The sequence below is a fragment of the Anser brachyrhynchus genome, assembly GCF_964034855.1.
Source record: "Anser brachyrhynchus genome assembly, chromosome: 4".
Classification (NCBI taxonomy): domain Eukaryota; kingdom Metazoa; phylum Chordata; class Aves; order Anseriformes; family Anatidae; genus Anser; species Anser brachyrhynchus.
Genome location: NC_137698.1, coordinates 68,278,490 through 68,302,868, shown reverse-complemented (window position 1 = coordinate 68,302,868; position 24,379 = coordinate 68,278,490). Strand labels below are relative to the sequence as shown.

General features: G+C 38.4%; 1 protein-coding gene and 1 long non-coding RNA gene across 9 annotated transcripts in view; one reads left to right on the top strand and one right to left on the bottom strand.

Annotated features, from left to right (window-relative positions):
* Positions 1–5,936, bottom strand: part of LOC308194034 (uncharacterized protein) — a 35,071-nt gene extending 29,135 nt beyond the window's left edge. For 5 of the 8 annotated variants that reach the window (XR_013950188.1, XR_013950189.1, XR_013950190.1 and 2 more), the window contains exon 1: positions 4,935–5,936. Coding sequence is in view for 3 of the 8 variants with exons in the window: in XM_080589376.1 (XP_080445502.1) it covers positions 4,463–4,504 (42 nt within the window). In the remaining 5 variants the exon portion in view is untranslated. The other 3 variants (XM_080589376.1, XM_080589375.1, XM_080589374.1) reach the window with 1 other exon arrangement.
* Positions 5,937–13,086: 7,150 nt separating this feature from the next.
* Positions 13,087–23,791, top strand: LOC308194559. The gene is made up of 3 exons (XR_013950667.1): positions 13,087–14,264; positions 18,821–19,512; positions 20,798–23,791. It is a non-coding gene; the product is annotated as an uncharacterized lncRNA (long non-coding RNA).
* Positions 23,792–24,379: the final 588 nt, after the last annotated feature.

Genomic DNA, 24,379 nt, shown 5'->3' with positions numbered 1-24,379 from the left:
ACAAATAACAAAAACTAATAATAATAATTAATAATAAAACAGAGTTCAAAACAAAGTTGCAATACCCAGGCAAATCACCCTCATGGATTAGCAGCCATCTTAGTTTATGTGACTAAACAAATGGTCTGTATTTCAGAAGTCAGGCTTTCAGGAGATGTTACTGTGTGCTTTTCAAAGTGTTAAGTGTGTCTGCTTCTTAAAACTAGTTATAATAGCCAACTGTCATCACTAACTAAGGAAACGCATTTACACCTGAACCAAGTGCTGCAGCCTTGAACACTTAGTAAGACAGCAAGCCCTGACCTCAATTAAAATGATGAAGAGCACCAGGTTACTCTATTCTCCGTCCATACTTTTGTTGATTGCAGAAGATGCTGCTGAGTGCACAGCACTGTTATGAAGTCAGGACATTTATTTTTGGCTCATAAATATTAATTCAAGGCACTCAACCTCAAACATTTGAAAGTCTTGGTTCTTTTTTATTATTATTCATTACACGATATTTTAATTGGAAATAAATAATTACCAGAATATTAATTATGTTCAACTCTTTTGGAATTGTTATGAGTTTATCTGCACACAAAGAAGTACTGAGAGTGATGTCTGTATATTAAAACAGGCAAATGTCTCACTATATCGTATTAAGTATGTAAAATACATATTTTGCATACAGATGTCTGCTGGATTACATGAAGTATGTTTCTTTAGGACTAGAGCTGTAAGACTACCTGAGTTCTCCCCAGCTATAGCTTCTTTTTATGAAATCGAAGTAGGGTAGAGGCTCTAATTAGTTTCAAATGAGAATGAAAGTTCTGTCAGGCTTGACAAGAGCATTTTGAAGAAAGTTGATAAAATCTGAAGTTGACTGATAAAACAGTAACAACATATTGTTTCAGTGGCATCACCTGATTTTGAAGGATCAAATTATCCCTGTAAGAAAGCCAGGTTTTGATAAAACCAAAGCAGAAAAACAACAGAAACTTGAACATCTTCTGGCAGGAAGTCCCTGCTGAAGCATCCTTCCAAGACCTGCAGTACTGGAGGAATTATCAATACCTGGGATTGCTTCTCATGATACCCAAGGTTTGCCAAACCTATGGGCATAAAGAGTTGTCTAGTAATACTGATCCAAAACATCATCATGGACACCGTTTCAGGCTTTGTTTCTGGGTGCAAAGAAATGTAAAATATATATTAAAAAAATCTGTGTAGAATAGAGTTACCTTTCTCAATTCATTCATTCTGTAAAAACTTTGGTGTTCTTTATTTTTATTTTAAAAGCACGTGATTTGTAACATGTAAGTAGCAACAGCTTCAAGAAAAGGAACGAGCTATTCTCCTCTGTGACGAATTTTCCATCCCCTAGGAAATACCTTTTTCCTTCTGAAACTTGTTATTGAAGTTTTCCATATTCAGTGGGCCAGGGTGTACAGCTGCTCAGTAGTTACGGCTGACATATCCTCCTGATATTCTCAAGTAGGCTCCTTGTGCTACTGTACCAAGTACTGGATCATTCATACAAAAGGAGCAGCCTCTGAAGGGACAACTGGGAGAAGGACACTGAGATCCCCTGTCCCAGATGATTAAGACCATCTCATGAGAGACAAAGAATCACTCCAAATCTTTGCAGTAAGACTAATGAAGACCAATGCCTTGCAGCTTTAGTGCAATTCCCCCAGCTCTGCATCCCCCTGCAGTAACATCAGCTCCTCTCCATGTCCTCAGCAGAACTGGGAGGTGTGTAGGTTTGCCACTTGGCTGCTGCCGCCATCAAGGTGAAGGATGAAGGTAAGGATGAAGCCAACATCCTGAGGGCTGCCCAGGGACCAGGTGTCAGGCAGGGCTGGCATGGAATCCAGAAATCTTTGACATTCCCAGCTTTTTACCAGATGTGATTGGAACTAATCAATGAATGGAGAACATTATGGACTGAAAGGCCAAGAGGAGGTGGAGAGATTTCTGAGACAGTGCATGGGTAATTCTCGTTTCCTTAGAAAAGAGAGTGGGGAAAAAGAAAAATCTTTATTTTTATTCTTTAATTCTTAACAAAAAGCCAGGCTTTTGGAAACTGGAAGAAACACTATGTCTGTAAAGATTTCTGAGCAAAACTTCATGCACTGATGTGCTAGCACAACTGCTCTGTTCCTTGACCTCATTTTCCTGCTGAAAATGTCATTTCTGGTAATGGGCTTACAAGTCTTAGTGCTGTCGAATTCTATATGTGGACACTTGCTTAGATTTCAAGAACATCCATTTCAGCAGGTCATTTGTGGTATGGTGAAGAAGCATGAAAAAAAAAACAACAAACAAACTATGCAGGCAGTGACTTAATCATATACTGACATACTTACTGAGGAGAGGCAACTACTGCTTTCATAACAAGTCATAAGACTCAATACAAGTAAAAACGTGGACAAAATTACAAAATTATATCCCCAGCCTCACTTCTAATTCCAAACTCTCCTCTGTTTTTACAATGAAAAAAAAGTAAGAACCCTACCAAGCCTGGAAGCAGGGCTGTACTGTAAGCACACGTGGAAAGAAAAAGCTGTTGGCCATGTTCCGAAATTCTTTCACAACTGTCATACAAGACTATAACTTTTTCAGTGAAATAATGATGCTAAAAAGTTTACTTTGGGCAAAGCTTTAAGAATTGTTTTTTAGTACTGAAGTTTTAGATGAAGGATTCTGTTCTGGAGCAGCACACAGAGAAAGTACAGCTCAGAGCATCATTTTTGCTCCCACTCTGACATAAATGGGCGGCTTTGAGAGGTGCCAGATCCCTGGTTTGTTGTCACAGAGCTGCCAAAATGCTCAGTGCAGTTCATAGTGCCCAGAAGGGGATCCTGCAAGGAAACAGGCAGCAGTGGGGCAGAGCCAGGCTGGCAAAACCCTGAGTTTCAAGGTTTTCCTGCCACCCCATACCTGACCTACTGAGCTATCCAACTGTCCTCCCAGTTATGCACAAAACCTATGTCATTAGTGTGTTTTAATGAAACTTCATGCCACCTGGGTAAGTCACACACTTCCATCTACAAAGCCTTAGACACTCTATAACACACTGCATTTTTATCCCTGGAAGTCCTTGATCTCGCAATTACTCATCTGACCAGTGGCTCATCAGTCACAGAACCACAAACCAAACTGCTAAGCAGACCTCTGGACCAAGCTACATGGTAATGCAGAAATAGCCCAGGAGCTCTGGAGTCAGCCCTGTTGGTCACCACAAAGAGAGGTTTCAAACCCCATTGATCAGTCAAGTAGGAGTGAGGTGCAACACACGTGGGGTGGAACAGGGCTACTTTTATAGGTACTAAGGAAACCCAGAGATGGGTACGAAATAATTTACAGGTTGAGATTTAAGATTAAATGAAAAAAATCTACCCAAGTAAATAAAGGGAGATTTATCTATTACTATTTGGTGACTCAGAACCCAGTCCCAAATCTTAAAATTGAATCTTCACAGATAAAGTTAGTCTGGAAACATACAATCAAAATAATAATAATAATAATAGTAAATTATTATTAAGTCCTAGCAAACTCTCAAGAGTGTAACAGTTTGGAAAGCTGTCCTCATTTCTGTGTTAGGAGTTCTTTGTCATTTGTCTAAACTAGTTAATAAGATTTCTTTAAAATACCTAAAACTAATTTTTAAATTAATGGGTACAAATAACTTTATGAAGCATTATACATTCATTAAAATATTAAATACAACTTCTCTTCAGATTACCAACTTATTAAAGCTCCCATTTGTGAATATTACTAAAAACGTATACGAAATCTCATTTTCTATTTGGTTTTAGAAGAACAGATTTAAACTTTCCAATTAGATAATCCTCGTGGATTTTTGTGAAGGAAAAAGAGAAGAGTCTCATAATACTTATTTTCAGATGAGGGAAAAGGTAAGCTATTTTATATGCAAATATAACTGATCTCATTTAATTGTTCCTGAGGGAAATGGAAGATCAGTATGCAAACCTCTTGCCAACTGGTAGTGCCTTCAACCTCCTAATTTTTTCCTCTCAGGACATTACTTTATAACTGCACCTTCCTAATGGAAGGGGCACAGTCCTGCAGGATACTGTATTGAGTGTCTACATCCCCCAGAAGAATCAGCAGGTGACTGAGGGTGGTGGGACTCAGCCCTGGGAGCTGCTCACTGCCCTATTACAGAGTGAAGTGCTTAAAGCCACAGATGTCCAACAAAACAAAAGCACATTTCCCCAGAACAGTGCTACGAGTATTTATTAGCCTATCCTCAGGGAATACGTTTTAAAAAGGCATGCAGTGACCCCAATGATCATACTAACAAATCTACATTAGACATCCTTTGCTTACGTTTCAGTTTCATGCTGTTCCCAAAGCAAGTGGTAGAAATGCATAACTCACAGGCACAGTCAGGCACTCAGGAAAGACAAATAATCCATCACCAGGCAGCTTAAATTTTATCTCCACCTCTTACCTTGCAGGAAATCTCTATAGGGTATCTTATAGGCAAAGGCATTTTAAAATTACATTGTTGTATCTACACAAAAGCCATACCATCAATTTACAGAGGCTGGCCTCAGACTAGCACAGCTGGGTTTAGGCTGCCTCAGAAAGACATTTTTTCTGTGCTTTCTCATCCAGTTGAACACCTCCATGAATCTTTCTCAGAGCAATAGCAAAGCATTCTTGTCTCTGCTTACTTAATTTGTCCACTTTACGTTTTATATACAAACCTACATGTCCTCTAATTTAACTAAACACATCATGAAGTCCCAATACTTTACTAACCTCCAAAAAAGCAGATTTACTCTGTACTCCTACATAAACCTTAACTGCCTGTTTACAAAAGAGACTTTCAAGTCACATAGCATAGCCAAAGTCAGGAACGCCCACTCAGCATTTTGACCCATTCACCACAGTTATGCAGTTCACTTTTCATCACACACCTTTATATCAGCAGATGAGTAGAGAAACAGCAAATGTTTCTTTTCTCTTGAATTTGCTCTGTGACTGGCTGATCTCAGCACAGAGAGCTTAAGGAGCCTGTTACATGCACCACTGCTATGGCTTTAACTATCTCTTCCTCTTCAGGTGCAAATTGTGCTTGTCTGAAGAGGCGATTTCAACTGCGTTCAGCTGCTCACATGCCCACCCCAGGCATATTCAGGCTCTCCTCTATCCCCAAGCACCCTTCAGCCACCACTTATGCTATGCTGTCTTGCAAGACAAGGGGGGTTCAAGTGTGTCTCAGCCTAACAAGTAATTCCAGGCTCAAGAAAATCCTGATGAGCACTTGGGGATGTAGTGAATTTAACACTAGATGAACCAAGGAGGTACACCAGCTCCAAGTCCATCCTTCAGTTGAGGGCGATCATTTTATAACCATTACAAAGTCTGCTACATCAGATCCACAACAGTTATCTGAAGCTCCTTCTTTATGACTTGAAGAGCATCACATTGCTGTTCTTATTCAAACCCAAAGAAGAACAGTACTCTATACATGGATCTATGGATTAAAGCATTTGTCAAAACAATCCATTACCATGTAGTAAAACGTGTTATTGAAAGAGAGACAGAAGTTGCTATTCAGCTGGAAGTGAGAGAAAGAAAACACCTGCACCTCTGTCTCAGGTTTTGCTACTTGTTTTCAAGACTGATTTTTATATAGATTTCCAGCTTTTCCATCTATGTGCAGAAAGTCTAGAAATTGGTGGAGATTTTAAACAGACTTGAAAGTTCCCATGAATCCTGGGAATTGAATGAGCACACAAGAAGTACTGATGTAATGAAGTGGTGGAAATTGTATTAGGTAATTTTCAGCTAAACAGATTGAGAAAGAAAATTGCAACAATTAAGTAGTTAAAACTGAAAGAAAGAGTTGAACATTATAGCTAAGAAAATACTTGTGCATAACATCATCTTTCTGCTTGAAGCCTCTTTCTTGACTCCTTGGCTTCCTTCTAAGATAGTAGCTGTCAGGACATCATTGTTTGAAGAAAGTACTTGCTAATCAGACAGTAATTATAACCTACTTATATTCTAGAGCTGTCCAGTTTAATGTGCCAGGTTAAATTTAATTTGAATTCCTTCTGCTAACTTATAACAAGTTCGTCAAAGTGGCTTTGTATACGTTTTTATTTTGCCGCAGCATTGCCAGTCCATCGGCCCAGCTTAGTAAAAACAAAACTGAAGGGAGAAAAAATAATTAAATCTAAAAACCTACATGCCCCAGTTATTGACCTGAGGCAGAAAATCTTGAAATTGACATGTCAACATGCTCTGAAAACTGATAATCACACAGACCAAATCATATAGTTTTGTGATGTTTATAGGATTGAATTGTCACTAGGGTTAAATGTTATTTTTTGTAAAAAGCTTGAGAAGTCAATAAGACATTTATCAACTCAATAGATACAGATTTTTCTAAATTTCTTTCAGAAATATCTTGTAATAAAATACTACAAGTCTTGCAACTAAGGCTATGCACTTCCGTATTGCTAGATCAAAATCAAATGAAGTTCCTGCTAGTCTAAGCCCTCTACATTTAAAAAGATATTTTATTCTAACAGTACCAGAGTGGTCAGTGGATATTGTTGTATATTTCACTATGAGCAATTGAAATGTGATTCTGTATTTTGTTTTCATATTGATTCAGTTTTTAGCAACTGCAAGGTTGTTTTCACTATTTGGCTGTACTTCCTTTACTGTACTCACTCAGCTACTTGGGTTTCCCACAGCTTCTGGGTCATCAAAGCTGGGGCAGGAGTGCAACCAGTGGGACTTTTGCCCAGCAAATCAAAGAGCTGTACAAACAGTATGGTAGCCTCCACAGTCCATGTAGGAGCATCACGAGTTGGGGCTGGAAATAAAGTCACAACATATGTCGAACATTCATCCGGAAGACAGGGCCAAAATAAAAGTGAACTAAAGACAGATACACCTACAACATAGCTCAGGTCAGACTGAGGTTTGAGCTTAAATAAGGATTCTGGGCCCATTGACAAAGGTTGAGGACCGGTCCCAAGGCAGGCCAGTCAGGGATGTTAAGGCCTGTTCATGCTTTTAAGGCCCAGGCAGTTGGAAAGCAAAGGATGAGAAGGGAGGCTGGCTGTGGAGTTCAGGGATTTACCGAAGAGTAAAAGTGGTAGGATGGTAAATCTAGGAAAAAAAAAAAAAGTCATATCATGGGGAGGTACCAAATAAGAAGCTAAGAGTGGAACCCAGACAGGTGAAATGCCAAACTCCATGGAAGAAAGAAGAGATAGTACACTATAAATCAAAAAAAAAAAAAAAAAACCAAAAAAAAAAAAAAAAAAACCAGAACATAGTTTAAAAAGCAAATGAGGTTTGGGGGGAAGTAGGATGAATGGTGCAATGCAGAGGTAAACCTGAAATACCCCACAGAAGCTCAGACAGTCAGGGCTGTGAAACTGTGCTCTCTGCCCAAGTTTAAAGGTTTCTCACTTCTTTTGTGTTGTTGGTGGAAGTCTAGTAGTAAGTCATATTCCATCTCTAGTGATGGTCTCCAGGTAAACCAGCAAGTCACTGCTCTCAGGTGACAGTGAGCAGTGTAATAACAGCATAGGCTTTTTGATGACGCAGCTGAAAGTTAACATCACATTTCTATATTTTAATTTCTGTTTTGAATTAGAACAAACAATGCCCTCTATTTAGAACAAACAATTCAAAAATTCAATGCCTATGAAATTCCAAAATTTAAGTAGCTGTTCCTCTTATTCTGGTTCTCTTCAACCCATGAGTTCCTGCTTTTTGATGAAGCATAAAATCATGACACAAAACATCTTTTTCTCCAAATTGTCTCCAATTAAGCACACAAATGAGCCTTTTCTGCTAACTCCTCTGTATTGTTCTGCTCATTTGTTAGACAATGGAAGTTCTATGGAGAAAAATACAAGAGTAACTTTGTCTCTACAAAGACCTCCCATTGACTTCTGACAAGTCTGAGTAGTCTGTCAAATTAACATACACTTCCTATGTAGACTTCATTAATCTACACAGAGTATGTCATGCATCAATATTAAAAGTACCTTAACAAGGACAGAGAGTAGAGACTAAGGGGGAATACTGTGCAGCAGGTCAACATCAATAAATGATTATGGTATGGAGCAGACCATTTATACAGTGAGACTGTTCCTAAACCCATCAATTTAGGTGCTAAGAATGAAATGTAATTTCTATATTACTTATCCTTATCTCTCCTTGGTTTAATTTTACTTTCCTTCCTCCATCTGTTTTCCTCTGCTCTCTTAGTTGTCATTTCTTGCTGGAAACTCATATTTGCAGGTGATTCAGCTCTTGTCATTTCCCCCTCTCTTTGTTCCTCCTTTTTCTCCTTCTTTTGCAGCACTTTTCAGCTTTTCTTTTTTTTTTTTTTCCCCCTTTCTTTTCTGGCTTCTTCCCACCCATCTGTATTTTCCCGTCTCATAATCAATTTCCACTAAAATAACCACTTTACTCTCATACAATGCAGAAAATATAATTTAATGTCTTAAACACCTGATTGATTTCAAACTTCTGGTCTAGCTTTGTAGGTTGTCATAAATCAGCAAAATCTTTTGATCATGTTGGAATTGTCTAAGTTGAGATTTTTTTTTTTTCAGGATCTGGTCCAGAAAGGGAAAAAAAATAGACTTTAATACAAATTCAGCGTTGTTTAGCCAATAATGTTCTTGTCTGAACATCTGCAGAAGGAAAAGATTTTTCTCTTAGCATAGTGAGTACACATACAAATGTTAATGTTCTATTTCCATGTGTCCTGGAATGGAAAAGTAACATGATAAACTTTGCATCAAAACTGATTTGTGTATAGAAAGAGTCATTGTGAATCTGCAAAGATTTAAAAAGGGGAGAGGAAAATGGCAGCAGCTTACAGACATCCCTGTACACCTACCTGCACGTTAATTCATCACTCTGAATTAAGAGCAACTCCTTTATTTCTAAGTGCTATCATCAGAAGGGAACGAAAAAATAACCCCATGGCTATTTGTGCATTTTCTTCTCAGTAATTGTCTTAAAACTTTCACAAGGTCAAACCTGGGACTCCTGAACCAAAATGATAAAGGTACTACCCATTACCTAATGTGGCAGGCAAGAGTGTGCTTAATGCTTTGCTGGATTGGAAGTAGTTGAGATTTAAAAAAAAAAAAAAAAAAGAAATGTGGGAGGGGGAGGAAAGTAAGGCTTCTGAGGACAGGGTGCTGTTAATCATTCCCTTTATTCTTTATTATTATTATGAGGTTGTCTCCCATCCAAATGGGGAAGTCTGAGGGCTGGCTCTCCTATTAAACCAGCAACAAAACTGCCCAAAAAATAACACATCAAATATATATATATATGTATGTATGTATGTATTTCAACATTTTTCTCAGCATTTTTACTTCTGGAACAAAGGAAAATTGATTAGCCAGTTTTGAGTTCACAGAGTGTAAATATATATTTATAGCATATCTATCCTCCAAAATATATTCTGAACAGTTTCAACTCTCATCAAACTACTGCAGTGAACTATAATACTACTGAGTGTGTATGTGGGAGGAAAGGTATTCTTGCAGATGTAGTTTCTTAGAAGATATTGGATGTGTTCTATGACTTAATACAAAACTCTTCCACAGTAACATATAATTACTTAAATGTAAACAGTAAACTTTCATTTTCAGTTGATGTTACCAAAGTCAGAATAAACTTCTATTTCTACAGATGTTGCTTGATGAGATCCCCTTTAAATATAGCTTTATGTATTTCCCATTTCTATGCAAAATGAATTTTACTGATACGGCTGATGTACAAGCAGAACTTCAAAAAGCAGGCAGACATTTAAGCAGAATGATTAAAAAAATTGCAAGCTATAAATGACTTTTTCAAGTAACTTAGTAACCAGTTTTCATGGCATAAGTTGTGGTCAGCAGTAGGTTTTAGATTTATCTTTGAAGTTACCCCAGCTGTTTTCTTGAGATTTTTGTCTCTTAGTGGAATGAAAATGTGGGCAATATTTCAACATTGGAAACCAGAAAATGCATCACGGATGGGCTACAGCTTAAAATCAAAAAGACATACTGTTGGATTTGATCTCTGGCCACTGAAAACCTGCACATGTCCACACTAGTTGTTAAGGTTTGGGGCTTAATTCGAGTAAGGAAAAAATTGTCAATTAGAACGGAAGTCAGTTAACTGTAGAGTGATTTATAAAACAACAGTTTGTCTCTAAGGAGGCAAAAAAATGAATGACACAAATGCTTGGAGTGTATACATTTACCATGAAAGCAAATACGAAGCTACAGAAGAGTGCAAATATTATACCACATTCATAGCCAGGGCCATCTTTTCATGTATCAGTGTTGATATGGAGACAAGCGATTGCTAGAACTGCATACTGCAAAAAATCCTTCTCTGTCAACCTCAGTCAGGGTATAAGCAAATTAAAACCAGCAAACTAGATGGAGCACTGGTCTGATCCAGCATGTTAGTATTTATTCATTGTAAGGAATATGTGATAACTTTTTTGATGATTATTTCTTTTGCTCTGTTTACTCATTATAGACTTTAATCCATGAGGCACTATTTGACTTGGAGAGTGATACCTTTGTGAAATCCACGTTTTATCCAGAAGTTGAAGAAAATCTTATAGAAAGAGACAATTATAAAGATATAGGGTGAAGGAGTAACAAATTCTTAGGTGAGATTCTTCAAAGCTTAACCACTCTCCTGATTAAAAATGCATACACTATTTCTCATTTAAATGTATTTAGCTTCAGCAAGATCTGGCTGTCAGATACTGTTACACTTTTTCTTCTAAAATAGAAAGACTTATTGTATCAGAAATCATTTTCTCTCTGGGTAATTCTAGGTTGTGGTCATATTAACCTTCCCTTTGCTAAACTCAGTTTCTTGTAGCTCTCACTACAAGGCAGATGTGACTTGCTCCTCCAACAGTGGTACAGAGCTATCCTGGAATACTTACAAACAGTTTTACAAATGACAAGGTATTTGATTTTTTTTTTCTTTTAGAGGTTTTCTTTTCCTCCTGACACCAGACACATGTCCAATTTCTGTATATTGGTTGCCCAGGCAACCTCAGTTGCCTGTGGCCTGGGTGCAGTGGTAGGTTTTCAGTTTACCACCACAGGAGAGGCTGATATGAAAGATGGAGGAACTGGTAATGAGCTGAAGCAGATTAGGAAAGCCCAATTAGGTGACTGACTGACTGCAGTAATGGGAGTTTTATTTAAAGGTTAACAGTGCGAATAAATTCATTTATGCAGATCATTTTAAAAAATAAAATAAAATCCTATGACTTGCAGGAAATTGGATTGGACTTGATGATTTTAGTGGTCTTTTCCAGCCTAAATGTTTCTATGATTCTAAATAGAAGGGGAGATTCTACATCAGTGCATTTCTAAACTGAAGTGCAGTAGGCAAATGCAATAAAGAGATATGAGTGACATTTGCTAAGCATGTTACTTAAACTGAAGTGATATAGCTCATGCTTCATTATGTATGCATGTCTTTGCATTTTGAAAGCAGAGCAGAAACTACACACACCCCACCCTCCCGTCCCCCACCCCCTGGCAAAATAAGAGCATTTAAGATGTCCTGAAAGTGCATTACATTGAGACTTGGCTTTTAAATGGAAAATCATTAACTATCTTTACCAAAACCACTTCAGGTAAATAGCACGGATTGATTTGCTATTCAGAACTTCTGAACTTCTGTTTCTCTTAAATGATCAGCAGAGGTCTTGTTCTACAGCTGCAGACATTCGCTTGCTTGTGAAAAAGAAACCAGTCAGGACCAGACACTTGCTCCAAGAAAGGGAAAGTTTTAACATTTCAAACACCCTAAAAGGATCTTCTCAACCTAAAACTCACTTCTAATGAGTACTTCAATGCTTCTTAAGCAGAAAGCTTTCTTTTGGTCCAACAAAATGTTGAATTGCATGCAAACAGCCCATAGATGAGACTCAGCCTTGGATCCAGTGGGGATTCAATCCGTTTGAACCAGGCTGTCTCTGTCTTCAGGGCAGTGGCAGTCTCTGTGAGCTTCTAGGTGTTGCAGTCTGTTGGTGCACAGGATGAGCGTAGTCTTTGAATTATAAGTTTCAAAAGCATGTAAGCTTTTGAAAGCTTTTGACATTTGTACCTACTGCTCATTGATGTGGGCACAGTACTTCAAAGAACTCTTGGCTTATTGATCATCTTTGTTTGGTAGCACAACACATTACTTCTAATATGTCAATCTAGAAAAACAATAAATCTCAAAAAAAGTTAAGTTAAAGTCACTTAAAAATCTTTCAAAATACAATGCAAGAGAAAACATTCACATTCTTGAAAGAAAGGTCATTATTTATATAATGTTAAGAGAATGTTACCATCACTCAAAATAAAGCTGATAGAAAGGGAATCCAACTGTGTATGTGCTGCACCACTGCTGACTCTGATACCACTTGAACCCACACAGTCCTCCTACTGAAAGCTTGGTTTTCTCCATACAAAATAATGAAGGCTATTTCCAGTTTTCTCGAAAGACTCAGCTTTTGACAGTATGAGCTCAGAGACCCAGGAAGTTTTGAGGGATAAAACATGAGGAAGACTCCAGGTAAGGTTCTGGAAAATGAGAGCCTTCATACAGCTGGGTATTTATTTAGAGCTGAATCTCTAAAATGGCAGACAAGCAATGCTCTGTAATTATTCACTGGTTTCAGGAAATGTTACTGTATGGCTACAGCTACCACTGCCAAATCATACTGTGCTAAGGACTCGTGTTGCAATGAATGCCACAGACCATACTGATAGAGGCACAGGCCTCTTCTGATAGAGGGAATTTTCAAGTGGAAAGGAAGGAGATGGAGACTGATACAGGGCAAGTAAAAACTGCAGATGTTAAAAATAAGCCATGGAAGATTGTTATAGATATTGTTGTAGTATTGCCAGCCTTAAATGTACATTAACTAGGAGAAATTGAGATGAAAAATAACCTTCCTCCTAAGCAACGTTATACCACCAAAATAACGAGGAAAAAAATGAAGACAAAACAGCAGTGGGAGCAAAATGCAGCAAAAGGGAGCTTTCAGTGAATAGTCTCATTCCAGACAGCCCAGGCTTAGAGCACAGAGAATTTCAGGCTGCCTTCAAGGAGAGGGAGAAGGTGCTGTGGTGCCTGAGCCTGGCTGAGGGACTGCTCCTGACAGACCCCTCCTCTGCACTCCCAATTTCCCTTGGAGCGTCCCTGTATGTCCTCCACAGCCTCAGTGCTCAGCAAACCTCCCAGTGTGACTTGCCTCCAAAGAACAGAAATGAGGGACACCAAGGATATCCTCAAAGGTTAACCTCTGCCTGGAAGGACAGTTCAGGCTCTGGTTGCAGCTAAAAGCCTGAACATCTCTTCACCAGGTACCCGAACTGCAAGTGCTCCGAATTGCTCCCCCTCTACAGGTAATTGTTCGTTCTTTTCAAGACCATTGTAGTGGGTTTACGTGGCAAGGTTTTGGTAGCAGGGGGCCATAGGGGTGGCTTCTGTGAGAAGGATCTAGAAGCTGTCCCTTGTCTGGTAAGGGCCCTGCTGCTGACCAGATCTGAGCCAATAAGCGATGTTGTTTTGCACCTCTGAGAGCATATTTAAGACAGGGAAAAAAAACGCTGCACCACACACAGCAGCTGGGAGAGTGAGAGGAGTGAGGAACAGCATTGCAGGTGCCAAGGTCAGTGAAGAAGGAGGGGGAGAGGTGCTCCAGGCGCCGGAGCAGAAGTCCCCTGCGGCCCGTGGTGAGGATGATGGTGAAGCAGGCAGACCCCCTGCAGCCCATGGAGTACCACGGTGGAGCAGGGTTCCACGCTGCAGCCCGTGGAGGAGACCACGGTGGAGCAGGTGGACCTGCACCGACGGAGACTGCGGCCTGTGGAAGACCCCTGCTGGAGCAGATTCCGGGCCGGACCTGTAGCCCGTGGAGAGGAGACCACGCAGCAGCAGGTGACCTGGCAGGAGCTGCTGCCCGTGGGGGATCCAGGTTGGAGCAGTTCGCTCCTGAGGGATGGACCCCATGGTACGGACCCATATCTGGAGCAGTTCTTGAAGAGCTGCTGCCTGTGGGCAGCCCACGCCGGATCAGTTCAGCAAGGCCTGCATCCCGTGGGAGGGTCCCCACAGCACAGGGGATGAGAGTGACCGAGAAGGAGCGGCGGCGAAGAAGCGCTATAGACTGACCATAACCCCTGTTCCCCTGCACCGCTCTGGGGGAGGAGGTGGAAGAGAGTGGATGGGGGGTAAGGTGCTTTTGGTTTCTTTCCTTTGTTTCTTGCTTCTCTAGCTTGTTCGTAATTAGCAATAAATCTTACTATCTCCCTATGCTGAGTCTGTTTTGCCCGTCACATTAATTACTGCGCGATCTCTTCAGCCTTATCTCAACCCTTGAGCCCTTTTCATAGTATTTTCTCCCCCTTCCTCTTTCAGGAGGGGGAGTGAGAGAGCAGTTGTGGTGGAGCTCGGCCGCCCACCCGAGTAAAACCACCACAACCATGAAGGCAGATGTTTCTGTCCAAAGAACCCTGCACGCACAGCTATGCAGCCACTCCAGGATTATTGCCACTGCGTTTTTATTTGATAGGAAATCTGGAAGAAATGTGATGGGGTGTCTTCTGTGAACTTTTTCCCAGGGACAAATCTCCTGTAATAATGCCGTTTAGGAGAACAAAGAGGACTTCTTAAAGATTGATCTTTCACTGCTGGTTTCTTTTGGTTAAAATGTCTTTGTGATAAAATTGCTTTTATTGGAGTTCTCAGAAGGCAGTTTCACAGTTTCACACTGTCCTGAATTCCATGAGGAAATGAAAGACACAGCTTCTGGAAATTACAGTTAGTTCTAATTTAAAAAAAAAAAAAAAAAAAGCTAAAATGATGTTAAAAATGGTCATTAATATGTGAGTGGTAGAGTTTATTATATGGATCCCTGTTTTAGGATCAGCAGCTCAAACATTTTGAACATAATTAAAGTTAACTGAATCATTTATGCCGCCTTGGTATAGCTGCTTAGAGTAATAAATAACTCTACAAGTCACAAGTTTAAAGCAAGTTAATGAATTAATTTAAACTAATGAAAAAATATTATTCTTAGTTTTCACCAATAAATTTTCTGTCCAAAATTTGAAGGCTGCAGGGAGGGTATGCTTATTCCACATTTCTTTTTCACTGTCTTGCTTGTAGCAGGGAAATTTAAAAGGCTTATCAGAGAGGGGAGATGGGAAAAAAAAAAAAGAGAGAAAGAGAGAAAGAGAAAAAGAAAGAAAGAGAAAGAAAGAAAGAAGAAAGAAGGAAAGAAAGAAAGAAAAAGAAAGAAAGAAAAAAAGAAAGAAAGAGGGAAAGGGGAAGGCAAGGCAAGGCAGGGCAAGGCAAGGCAAGGCAAGGCAAGGAAAGGAAAGTCAGACATAAAATATAAATTGAAACATAATTGAAACAGTATTTTGATTTTAACTTTAATTTTCAGTGAAAAAATTATAAAAGATTTACACACATTTCTATAGCATTTTTAAAGTTTTGAACAGCTTTAATCTTTTCTTCTAGTTAGCAAATGTTAATATCATGTATTGGATTTCATATTTACTCTTAATTAACTCTCAGTTGCTAATTGTCCCTTTCATACTTTTCACCAGGTATCACTTATTCACTGATAACAGTTTTCCAAGACTTGAGAATGTTGATTAGATTATTAATCAATTGGCTGATTAAAAATGAATTCTAAAATATTTCCTTTAAAAATTCTTTAGCTAGACTGTGAAGTTACTCAGATCATAACCAAGGAGTGCGTTTTCCAAAACCAGTATATCAGGGTGGTTTCCAAGCTTTGCTGATCTGCAGTTCCTCTAAACTTTCCAATATCGATTAACAGTATCCATCTGTGTTTATTTGGTAGCTAAACATTTTCCAACAACATTTGAACTATTTTTTCCTTTCATTGAAAAAAATTTAGGGATTGGAATAGGCTGCCCAGGGAAGTGGTTCAGTCACCATCTCTGGAGGTCTTTAAAAGACGTTTAGATATAGAGCTTAGTGATATGGTTTAGTGGAGGACTTGTTAGTGTTAGGTCAGAGGTTGGACTTGGTGATCTTGGAGGTCTCTTCCAACCTAGATGATTCTGTGATTCTGTGAAATCTATTTAAGAATTTGAGGTGGCAGAGAAAGAATATTTAAGTTTTCTGTAAGACTAAGCATTTTTTAAAAGCAAAAAAGGTTTGGGTCATACTTGCCTACACATGAATGTTGATGAATGGTGACATAGTACATTGCCTAACCTGCTGGGTTTAGTAGGAAAATAATCCTGACTACTGTTCAATACCATATTTACAAATATTGTAATTTGGTCCACTGTGAGAACAGCCTACTAGAAAGTCTAGAGGTAAAGAGAGTCATCCACATGAAAGGAGACAGGCAAATTGGTTTGTTCAGTCTCAAAACATAAAAGGTGAAAATAGGATGCAATCATCGTATAAATATAGACAGGATAAGAGCACTCTCTATTGAAGGATAATACTGGCACAGGAATAAACACATAAATAGATACTATAAATAGATCTTGAGTGTATTTAGGCCAGAAAAAAAAAAAAAAAAAAAAAAAAAAACATGAAATTTCCTAAGAGCAAAAGCATGGAAGGTCTAGTCTAAATGGTGCAAAAGGAGCAAGACTTGAGCTAAATTTAAGATATAATAAGAGCAGTATAATCTCTGATATGTTGGAAATATGTATTCATAGCACAATATATGTACAATTGCCTAACAGGCGTTATATGGTATGGCTGGGAAAATGGGGTCAGTGATCAGATTCCCCTTTCCTGGTTGTGTTCCAATTTCAGTCCAAAAATCAGCTTCAGAAATACCTTAAAAATCCTTGTAACTTAGGTCTGTTTATAAGAATTGTCCAGACCTGGAAAAAAACAAACACAAACAAACAAACAAAAAAACATTGTTTCATATAAAAATTGTGTGAATCCACAATACCTTCCTTATCATATTTCTCTTGTGACTCTGTTGAACCTCATTTTTGCTGTTTTCAGAAGAGTGGGGGCTCTCCACAAATTGACAAACATGGGTTTTCCATGTAGGTCTTCCATGTTTTTCCCAAGCTTCGTCTAGCTGGAAAACAAGGGAAAGCTCCCACAGCCTCCAAACAGCTGGAGGTCTGCTGGGCATCCTCAGGGAACAGCCTCTGTGCCCAAACATGAGATTTATCTATTTACACTGTGTCGAATACCCAGAAGGAAATATTTGTGCAAGGCCAGTTAGAAAATTAAACCTTAAACCTCTGTAACCGCTCAGATAGGGGAAGAGAGAACGAGTAGTGTGGTGGGGAAGTCATTGGAAAACAAAAGAATATACAAGCAAGACTTCTGTTTACTTTTATTTGGTGCTGCTTTAAAGTTGGTGAGTTTTAAAGTATTAGAAACAGACCCAGTGGGTGACACATAGCAGATGATGGGGTCAAGCTTCAAGACAGAGTTATCGCACGGCTATCAGGAGCACACGGTAAATATTTATGTGTGTTTCAGTCTAGAAACTCTGGCATTTCCAGGTGAAAAAATGCAGAGAACATATTCTTATCAAAGTGCTTCAGTAATAACCTTTCCTCGTCAGCATTGTGCTCATAATTTTAATTTTTATCTTTCATGAATTTTTATATTACTTTTAATGTTTTATCCTGCGGTTTGCAAAGGAAAATTGACAGCTATACAATTACAAACCGTTGAAAGCAGCTCTGAATTTTCATCTTAAAAGAGAAAAAGGACATCTAGAAACACCTCAAGATATGTTCCTGTGGGGATGTTATTTAAAGACCCAAATTATTATCTTCTAATTCTCTCTTCTCAAGATAGAACATCTACTATACAGAGTTAAAACTTAACAGATACTTCTATGATAACTCTTGATTAGGATTAACAAAAATAGTGAAAGACTATGTTAATCCAAATTCTTTCCTCTCCCATTTTTAATAATATACTTTAACTTTATTTTCATTAAATATTCTTTTTTTTTTTTCCCTTCCGGCAGACGAAACAGTAATACATTCCACAAAGTGTGTAGGTGTGTTGCCAGGGACAACAGTTTCAGCCATAAATTACTTTTGAACCGCAAACCCTTTTATTGCTCTTTATTGAAGGCCATCTGTATGTTATGTTAATTTGAGGCTTTCAACTAACCCTTCTGAACATAGCAATTTGGTGTGTTAGCAGACATCCATATTACAGCTGTTCTTAAAGTGATGACATTAACTTACAGGCTGCAAACAGGTATGCCACAGTGCAGCAGCAAACAAGTTAAGGTTTAACCCAGATTCATAAAGCAGAGGGAATTATTCTTGAAATGTAACTAAAAGGGAATGAAAGCCACCTGATTAAAATAATTAAAAAAGGTAATGATTTCACTGTATCGATTAAATGTATACCAGAGAAATAAAACAGTATTTTAGCCAAGATTGCCTAATTTCAAAATTACAATTTCATAGCAGTGGCCTAGACTCAATCCTTCATCAAAATCAATTTGAGCATTACCTCTTCCTGCTGAAGCTTGTGGAGCTTTAATGATTCATATTTGCTGAAATGTGGACTGATATTCTACAAAAAAAAATGTCCAACAGTATGAAAATTTCAGTCAATTAAAAAGAAAACTTTTCAAACTACAATGTTATTTTGCTTAAGTATGTGCTTCACCCCTCAACATTAATTGAGGGTAAAAATGAGTCAGGTTTGCAGCTGAAAGAATGTAATCGCCAGTTTTATGAAACTGCTCAGACTTTTGCCTGGCTGCTACTTTTTGTTTTGCTTTTCTTTATAGATGTACTCTGGGTCCAGCTGGATCTGATTATAAACTTCTAGGTACATAAACCACTTGGCTTTTCCTCCCTATATGTTACCAAAGACGCTGTTGAATCTGAATCAGTTATAAACATTACAATATCAGTTGGTAAGTTGCAGTCTTGAACACTACCTTCTTTAAAAGGTCCATACGGACTGAAATAGCATTCTAAAATGCTATTTTTTAAGAAAATAATAAAGTTAAATATCTGAGAGCAACCCTATAAGTATAGCAATATTCAATGTTCATAGAAAATTATCTCTTCAAAACGAAAACGTCAAAGATGGCAACAGAGAGGAGATGGCAAAGAGCACAAACTCTGTAACTGCCACCAAGTTTTATGTTTTATAAGAACAGCCCATGGCCAATTTGGAGCTTGGGTGTCCCAGTTCTCTTAAACACCTGTGAAAATTCAGAGCATAATCGACACCGATGCATAAGCGCACGCCTCACTTGCTGTCTGGATTAGAGCACTGGCTTAGATATGTGCCATGTATGGTCTGTTATAACAAGAATTTCAACCCATCTCCCTCATGACTTTATTTAGGTCTCTAGTTGCTGGCTGCAGAATTGGTTCCTCTGTCTCTCCACCTTCTTGAAAGAGAAGTCAGGGAATCCCATTGCTCAGGTACCTATATCCTACCCTCCCAATGGGTAACAAAGTGCAACAGGTAATAAAAGTCAATAAAAGATAGGCCAATTCCTCAGGCTCAGTAGATAAGGTAATATCACAACATTACATGAAGTTTTCTACTCCCAGCAATAAGAGAAGTTGGACATTTAGGTTGCCTGCAGTGTGTGTGCATCCAAATGTCTGTGGACGTCAGTTTGTGTGTTAAAATGTGATTGAGAATGTAAGGGAGAGAAACGACAGTGTCTGAAAGGATTTGAATGATAAAATACATGTATTGCAATAGAGATGAACAATGCAGAACATGCCTCTGTTGCATAGCACAATTAGTGGGGAAACACTATTAGAAATATCATTTGGAAATGATGTTTGGAATAATATTTTGGGTATCATTTGGAAAGTGCTTAGAAGGAATGAAGGATATGGCAAAAGCTATGCAAAGTTTATTTGTGTTTCTCATGTATCTTGGATAATCTCTTAGATGAAATATAATTAACGCAAAAGAGCCTCGTATAACTTGTCTTGTGGGTATTGTCCAGAGAGATTATAGCTTTCATAGAGAAATCCTGTATTTGAAATTAGTTTTCAAATGATCTGCTTGAAAAGAAATTTCAAAATATTAAGAAAGAAAAATATTAGAATTTAACTTGGTAGAAATTAAATCTGATGGATTTGAGAGATTTCTCTAAATCAGACCATTGAAAACAAACACCTGCTTAACTCCATTTCATAAAGCAAAACTCCCTAAATAAACGACTCTGCAAATTTAGCTGGGTAGATTGATACTATCTAAAAGGAAACGAATCATTGATGGCACAATGATAACAGATGAAAGGAAAAGCAGAGGTGACTTTTAAGAAAAAAATTTTGAGGACAAGAGTATTAGTCTGTCAAATAGTCTCCCAAAAGAAGCAAAAGAATATTCATCACTTGGCAGAGTAAAAATTAGACTGCCCAATGCAATAAATGGTCTGAATGTGAAAGATAACACTTCTTCATTGACAGCAGGTACAGCAGAGAAGCTCTCTTGAGGCTTTGATGCTGTAGCTCTTATGCTTCACTTGCCAATTTTGTTTAGGAAACCAATTGCATTCAACATCCAACGTGCATCTTGCATGTCCACATCATTTATACTAAAATGATGTATATTTTTAATCTGTGAGAGACTATATTATCTTTTGTCCAAGTCCTGTATCTCTGTAGTGTTCACCACAGTAAAAATATAAGCATTCTTAAGGTAAATTGGATCTATATCACATGAGCTTTTTTATATTTCTGTGTAAAAATAAATAAATAAATCATAAATATCTTATTCTTTTTTTCAGACATACCCAGTTTTTGAAGAACAGTGAGAAGTTTAGGAATAAATATATTGTTGGATTGATGGCTGAACAACAGAAAAAAGTTGCTGGTTGTTTTTTTTTTTTTTTTTAATTGGCCTGAAATAAGACAATGTTTTTTTTCAACAAAATAACTATAAATTCTTTGCCATTCAACTAAACCAGAATGTTTTCTTCTCATTTGTTTGGTGTTTATTCTTCTTTTAAGTTACTTTCAGGAAATGTAAAAACAAGTCATTTGAAAGTGCATGGACTTATTCAAAAGGTTCAGTATTTTTTTCCTACAACCTACCTCTGCTTAATCATAGCAATGTCAATTTTAACTAAGCCCATTTTCCTCTTTATTATTCTACTTTTACAATGTAGGGCAAATATAACCAGATTTTCCCTCAGAAGAGAAGGCAGTTCACAGACTCCCACAGAAGACTTTTCCAATTTTTTCATCCTGGCCCAATGTCAGGCTTCACCCCATGAGTCAGAAGTTCTTCAGAAACTGCATTGTCTGGCGGTTGCCTGAATAAAGAGAGAGTAAAAAATCGTCAGGCCTTCAGAAGCAGAACCAACAATAACAGGAACAAAATTCACTTCTTGAGCCCTCTGCCAAGAGAGTCATCATACTCCCTAGAGCTGCTATCCACCATTTCAGGGCCTTGTAGCTACAGTTGAATTTAAACCTTTTACATGGCACAAGCTTTGTACATCTAAAAGTTGCTCCTCATTTTGGCCTGTTGAGGTCCTACTTGGCAGACTCCCACAGGGTATGGTCCTGGCGGTAAGAGGGGTACAGAAGGTTTGGTTTATGCTGCTGTCCAAAGGGACCTCAATGGGCTAGGGAAATAGGCCAACAGGAACCTCATGAAATTTAATAAAGAGATATGCAAAATGCTCTATCTGGGAGAAATAACCCCACGCATCAGTGAAGCTGGAAAGCAGCTCTGCAGAAAAGGACCTGGCTGGGCTGGTGGACATCAAGATGGCAGTGAACCAGCAATGCACCCTCACCCTTCTGGCCTCAGCCATTCTGTAATTCTGTTTTCTTTGACACATTTTTAAGTACTCATGAAACATCCTCACGTCACATTTTCCTCAGTCTTACTGAGAATTTATCAAGTGCCAATTTATCAGTGTCAGCTGGCTGAGGCAAGAACAGCCTGTAACCATCTGAAGGGATGTTTGCCCACCCTCTTTCACCTGTTTTTGACTGGGATGGTCTCATGAGAATATGTGAAGCTTCCACACTGGTTACTCTGTAATGCAGATTCTAAGCACCACGAGCATACAAATCAGACATTTGTAAGTACAATAAGCCTGGCAGAGAAGTTATAATGTTATGGACTGATCAAAAGATGTCTTTCATTGTGCAGCTGAGAATATTGCAATTCAAAAGAAATTAAAGTCTTCAAAGTTGCGGTTGTGCAGCCTAACAGATGGGCTTCTTCAAAGATTCATTATTAGTCTAACAGAAACTATAAATACCAGAGTGTGAACTGAACAACCAAAATACACACCTGCTGGTTTAAATCCATCAGAAATATGGTCAGCTCTCTGAAACAAAAAAAAAAAAAAAAAAAAAAAAAACAGCAACAACAACAACACCCCTCCCTGATGGCTAAAGAAAGCAATATTAAACACCTTGTCTTGATAGCTGAAATTCAACACTAGTTTTCATTATATAAATGATTAGGGCAAATGTGATGTAATTCAGTTTCATACAATTTTTAGAAAAAAAATACCAATGTAAATCATCCATTTTTATACAGAGGTTGTCATTCTGCGTAACAAGGAATCGTTAAGACCTAGAATTATCTTGAAGGAGAACTGCTCTTCACCCTCCCTTCCCTGCACAACCCACATCTCTACTTCTGGTGCACAGATTATTTCTACATTGAGACCCACTAGACAATGGCTGTTTGTTTAAAGACCGAAAATGCAAAGCAGCAAAGGGAAATGTACAGAAAATGGTATGCAACAACTTGCTAACTGTAGATATACCAAGGGTAGCCAGATGCCAGCTGAAAGGAAACCTGAATACCACAGGCTTCTTCAAAACTACCTCCTATGGTTGGCCACAGAAAAAACCCTGTTGACAGCCATGCTGCTGTAGTTGCACATCTGTCAGTACCCTCACCTAAATTAGCGCTAGCTGCAGCATTCCCATGTGTTGAAATTTCACCATCAATTATGGTAGCAACATAACCCTCAAAATGGGAAAACTTATATTTCAGAGGACAAAGAGTGAAAGCTGGGGAACTGCTATGCAGAGTATTTATATTGGACCTTTCTTTGCATGGGCACAGATTTTTGACAAAGAACAGGCTCAGTGCTGATGGATGGGACCATAATTTCTGCCAGAGCAGACTGCTCCCAAAGCAAGGGACAGTGACATTGACTCCCCGCTGGGGTCTGTTGTTCATCCTGCCAGAGAACATAATTTTGGTAGGCACCACTGCTGAATGAGAAGGACAATTTTGAGAAATTACTTCACATCCCTTGCACAGTCTTGAGTCCCTTCCACAGAAGATGTTTCTCTTTTTGTTTTGTTGCCCATGTATGGGTACACACTGCCTACTTGGGCAGCAAGTACAAAGAGCTTCTTTCACTTTTGCTCAGCCCTCACCCCAGATGTCTTTTCAACTGCTGTACTACATTGCTTCCTTTGATAAAATTATTGGGTACAGTGATTTGATGTGTTTCATCTCTTGGTAGTGTGTTGGGTCTTACACTTAAACCTTTTAGCAGAGGTCTGGTTTGTTTCACTTTTATTTTCCCTTATTACCTTTCTCTTCATCTACTGCTGCTCTTCCTTTCCTAAGGCCATTGACTATAGTCAATGCTTAAGTCCCTTTCTAAACTTCTGGGGAGTTTGCCTAGAAAATGATGGCTTTCCCTGCCCACCATGGATCATCTCTTTTACTCTTAAAAAAACACCAAACAACTCCAACATTAAGGGTTTTTTTTTGTTTGTTTGTTTGTTTACCTCCTTGGAGATATATGTTATGCTCCTCACTGGCTGCAAAAGACCATGCAGGCGACCCAGCCACACAGGATGAGTAGCATCTTGGCTTTGGCTGTCCATTGACAGAAGTAACTCTTGTGTCTTGGAGGTGTTGTAAGGATTCCTGCTTTGAAGTTTTTACACATTGAATTTCTAAGGTAATATAAATACAATCGATAAAAATTGCATTTATTAATATTGGTAAAATTACATTAAAATGCAGTAGAACCTCACTGAGTTTTGAAAATTCAGAGCTTTATATTTGTTTTTATAGTCTGATTTCATAATTTTCCCTAAACCCTGAGGTGTGGGACCCCATCTGCCATAGGATTGTTGTGACTTTGACCTCCCACGGTATGACTGTTTGTATCCATGTTCACACACAGTATAACTCTGGTTATACCTTGCGTGGGCTTTTGCATAAATCCTGGAGAAATGCAAATTATGCCATGTGACAGAGAAGAAAAGGATGGTAAAATATTGGGTAAGATAATTTTTCAGCAAGGCATATCTCATTTGATTAACCTGGACTGTTAGTGACTATAGGTCATAAACACTGGGAGGTACCATGC